Source organism: Camelina sativa, chromosome 17 (genome assembly GCF_000633955.1).
Source record: "Camelina sativa cultivar DH55 chromosome 17, Cs, whole genome shotgun sequence".
Lineage (NCBI taxonomy): Eukaryota > Viridiplantae > Streptophyta > Magnoliopsida > Brassicales > Brassicaceae > Camelina > Camelina sativa.
The window spans coordinates 27,655,447-27,660,072 of record NC_025701.1 but is presented as its reverse complement, the minus strand read 5'-3'; the positions used below and the strand labels follow the sequence as shown (position 1 = coordinate 27,660,072).

At 30.5% G+C, this 4,626-nt stretch overlaps 1 protein-coding gene across 1 annotated transcript; it reads right to left on the bottom strand.

The window, feature by feature from the left end:
* On the bottom strand, window positions 2,241-4,532 carry LOC104759842. The gene is made up of 8 exons (XM_019239006.1): window positions 4,404-4,532; window positions 4,188-4,299; window positions 3,872-3,949; window positions 3,239-3,366; window positions 2,967-3,148; window positions 2,757-2,847; window positions 2,518-2,676; window positions 2,241-2,426 (listed from the first exon to the last, which is right to left on the bottom strand). The coding sequence occupies exons 1-8, from the start codon at window positions 4,530-4,532 to the stop codon at window positions 2,241-2,243; spliced, it is 1,065 nt and encodes a 354-aa protein (XP_019094551.1).

The following is a 4,626-nucleotide window of genomic DNA, read 5'->3' as shown; positions in this document are numbered from 1 at the left end:
CACAAACAAGAGAGATCTCATGCTTAGATCAACCATGGTCAAGCACTCACCTCAAGAACAGGAAGATTGGATTGAGAAACGTGGAAAACAACACCTCCAGAAGCTCCCCCTTCGTTTCCAGCAACAACTAACCCTCCTATAGCCTCAGATCTCTCCAAAAACTCCAAGAACAAGCCCAGAAAGTCACAAAAACGTTTCTCTCTCTTTTCTCTCTTTCTCTCTTTCTTTCACTAAGCGGCGACCAAATAACTCCCCAAAAACCCTTAAACTCGTCCTTAGACGCTTATAACACGATTTAGGGATTTAATTGAACCAAACGAACCAATTCGGCAATTAATCAAACTGGCCGAACCCAGAAATTAGTGGTGTCGATCGATGCTACTAGGGTGTCGATCGACACTCCTTTCAAAATCACAAAATCCGGTTCGCGGATGTTACATTATATTACGTCAAGTGTAGTAATCTGCAAAATGAATTTCAAAGTACGATCAAGAATTCATATAATCGAGTAATTCTGACCATTTTATTCTAAATTTCGCTAGCTGTTAGGTTTGTTTATATTGGAAGATGGTGCCGTATATATGATGCCATCTAAAATGTACATATTATTGATATATACAAATATTGACATATGTATCTATATATCATCTTAACTTTTTTGAATATTTTTTAAAAAATATGTTATTTATCTTTCTATTATGTATGGAGATCTCTAATACGTTTTTTTTGAAATTTACTTTCTTGATTTTTGTCAATATATATATATTTTTTTGTTATATTTCCATAATATTGTAGATCATTATCGGGTCATTACTGAATATTTACTTTTATTTTTATATTTTCAAAATTTATATCATATTTATTATAACAAAATTTTAAAACATGTCAAACTATTTTTTTTTTCCATAATTAACATTCTACTATTAACGAACTTTCCGCTGAATTGTCATATCATAATTTTTATTAATTAGAAAGATAATTTCATTGTGTTATAAAACTAACATTTGTTAAACATTAAAAAGTGATAAAATCCCTTTTAAAAACATAACGAATTATAATAACATCGTGATGATAATCAGAAATAAAAGTAGTGATTGTTATTGAATATTAAAATCTAAAATTAAAATTCAAAAACGACATTCTAAAGTCTATCTTTTTCATGTTAGATCTTTGCGTACATATCTCTTATTCTTCACACACCAGAAATATCCAGTAACATCCTTATCATATGTGTAGATTGGCTCATTGTTAGGCATGACATTGTATTCCATCCAGGATTGAAATTGAGATTTCTTGTTCGTTGATTTCAAAATACTATTTTCACCGTCAACAACGGTATTTTGAACGTCAAGATGCGTCAATGAGTTATCTTCAGAAGAAATTGATTCTTTTCTGGTTTTCCTGACTTTTTTTTAACTGGTTCCGCAATGCGATCCTCACAAAAGGAAACAAGTTGTTCTTGTTGAATTTGCGAACGGAGCGCATCTTCATCAGGTCCTGATCTTTTCTTGGTGGTTCGACGAACTTCAGATAAACGTTTCATTATGATTCTGCACGTATACATTTGAAACATGTGAATGTAATTTCAATAATACAAAATAATGAAAAGCTTGATTTTTGTTTTACCTTATACGTCAAACAGCAAGAACTTAAGAATTGGTTCAATTTTTTTTTTTTTTTTTAGTTGACATGGTAAATTAATAAGACTTATATATATACATATAACATGTAGAAGTTGAGTTTTCACATTTGATAATATTATGTTTCCTAAAATTTCGTATTGAATAAGAAAAATATTCAGGATTACCTTTAAGTTTTTTAATATAAAAAGTATTGTTAACATATTCGTTAATGGTCACTTACTTAGATTCTCATATTGAATATTCAGATTATTAAATTTAGCCTTTTATTTTTAACATATTATCGTTACTTATGGAATTCTGATTTATGTTTAAAAAGATTTGGGTTGGGGTTTAGAGATATCCTAACCATTATTATTTCCCAAATGATAATATAGTATGAACTTATTTTACTTATATTATATATACCTTAAATATTCGTTTATTGTAACATAATTATAGTAATTGATAAAATTAAAGTTTGACAAATACAAACACGCTAAGATGTTTGAAAGCGTTCTTAATTGTCCAAAATAATAAAAACTTTCAATTCAAAAAATAAAACAAAAAAGTTGGAAATAAAAATTAACCAATATCATGTTTTGAAATGACGCAACTTTTTCAATCTCGAGATTCAGTTTTGATTTTTTTCCTTGTCATCATGCTATGACCCCCAGTCGTTCCAACATTGCTGTCTGTATGATCTCTCTTAGATGAAGTCAAATTCATTTCAGCTGGTGCGATTTGCAACTTATGGCCGTCGAGATCCAAAGAATTATTCGAAAGTTCATTCCTTCCATATAGTTCCTACATTGGAATTATATACATTGAGATTTTAAATATAAAATTCATAATGGTAATATGGATATTTGTTCTTTTTTTTTGTTTACTTTAGTACCTTTCCAAATTTCACAACCATGTCTTCCTTTTCCCAAAACTTTTCGACAACATAAGCAGACTTGTCACTTTTTAAATTCTCGATTGTAATCGAAATTTTAAACAGCATAGTCCTCCCTACCAAGGCAGAGAGACTTCCAGGAATAGGTGCAGTATCGTCCTGAACAAAGGTCAAATATTGATTAAATACTTGTTTTTATAACTTAAAACCAAAAGGAATTCAAATGATACTATACTTACTTTAGGTTTTTCCAAAGCTAGTTCTTCTGCTTTTTTTCCAATAAATAGTTGGGCAAGACCGTCAAAGAAGAGCAGCTTAATCTTTTGCGAACTTCCGTACCCAACATGAAGTATGAGTTTATACCTTAAAACGGTTTGGTATGACTTAAATGTGCGTATAGTTATAATCCACAATTCTTTAAAAAATTTAAGAGTCTAATTGAAACTTACTTGTAATCAACTTCCATAACATCAGAATCACAAACTCCACAACTATAAAGTAAATCCTTTCCAGATTGAGATTCTGGTGGATATGGCTGCACCTTCTTATTGCAAACTTTACAGGCAATATAATACCATTTGGGCAACACTTCAACAGAGTGAATTGTCGCGATTGTCACACATGTTCGCGCCTTTAAAGAATTAATCATACATTTATTCTCCCATTTATAATTCAAGAAAAAAATAAGATCACGATATCAATTTTACGTTAGAATCATTACCTCAAGTGCATAAACGATTTGGTCCATAATACTCTTTTCGTTCACAATGAAAAACTCCTCATATAATGTCACTTTGGGTTTCTGAGGGCTTGGGTCATCATCAAGTTGTATTAAATCAACAGCATCAGTAGGCAACCTATATAGTTATGATAATAATAAGAATATGTATATGATTAAAGCATGTCTTGCAGAATAATATGAAAGGGATATATATAGTCATATATATACTTACTTATTTCGAAACACATCTACTTCAGACATAACTGGATTTATCAGAATATCGGTAGAGTTGAACGCATTGGAAATACTATAATTCCCTGTAACATGGATTTAATTGGCAATGTTAGATTTGACAAACATAAGCTTAAAGTTTTTTTTTTCCGAAAGTAAGATATTACCTTTCCATTCCTTCAGGCATGCAAATCGTATTACACAAACGACAACAGTATCTTGGTGTTCTTTTATTTGTGTATCAAAGTCCTTTGCAAGATCACCCCACACCGTGCAATTTAACCGGGTTCCACTATATTACGAATGCATGAAATAAGAATAAAATTGAGTTATTTTATTTTAAATTAAATTAATTTTCAAAAATATTTACTAAAGTTTCATACGTTAAATCTTGCAGATCGAAGCTCAATTTGACATTATCCTTTCCTTTTGTTTTGACGCTATCAAGATTTCCAACACTGACGATTTGGCCGATTACATCTACAAAAAAAAATATTTGCATTAATATTTTGTTTTTTTTTTCATGTAAATCTAACTTTTAAAAACGAAGTTAACAACTCACCAAACAATACATTCTTATCTAATTATCCAGCTAATATAGTAGTAAACGCCTGAAAATATTTTTCTGGAACACGAACTGGGAATTCATCACTTGGTTTCACAACAGTGGTTCTATAAAAGACGATTTTAAATCCCAAAGAACTTGTCTTATAACTACTATCATAATCCACTAAGCTGAACGTGTCGACTATTTTTGACTCGCCGACAGCGAGTTGGTTTTGAAACCTGCTGACCAAACCATCTTCAATAGATGCATGTATCCTTGTACCCTATATATAACAATTTGAAGTTACAAAACTATTATCCAGATTCTCTAAAAAAATCATAGATAATTCAAATAAACATGACATTTCAATTTTAAATTAGAACTTACATCACTATCAACGAAGACCATCTGAAGGGACTTGAATGATTTCCAAAGTCTTATGATACGGACTCTTATCTTTTGATGGTCTAAAGCAGGGTTGAGATTGTCTAACTGAACAAAAGGTCGAACGTTCATCTTTTTAGAAGTCATATTGAATTGAGCATACAACTCATAAACACATTAGCGGAACAATATTTATAGAGATGTTATACAACCGACTTGATTTTTT

Excerpts from the sequence above, each read along its gene's own strand:
- LOC104759842 (XM_019239006.1), bottom strand. The coding sequence starts at position 4,532 with ATGAACGTTCGACCTTTTGTTCAGTTAGACAATCTCAACCCTGCTTTA. Across the intron at positions 4,300-4,403 it reads TGGTCTTCGTTGATAGTGAT|GGTACAAGGATACATGCATC; the intron begins GTAAGTTCTAAT and ends TGTTATATATAG. Across the intron at positions 3,950-4,187 it reads CAGCTTAGTGGATTATGATA|ATGTAATCGGCCAAATCGTC; the intron begins GTAGTTATAAGA and ends TTTTTTTTGTAG.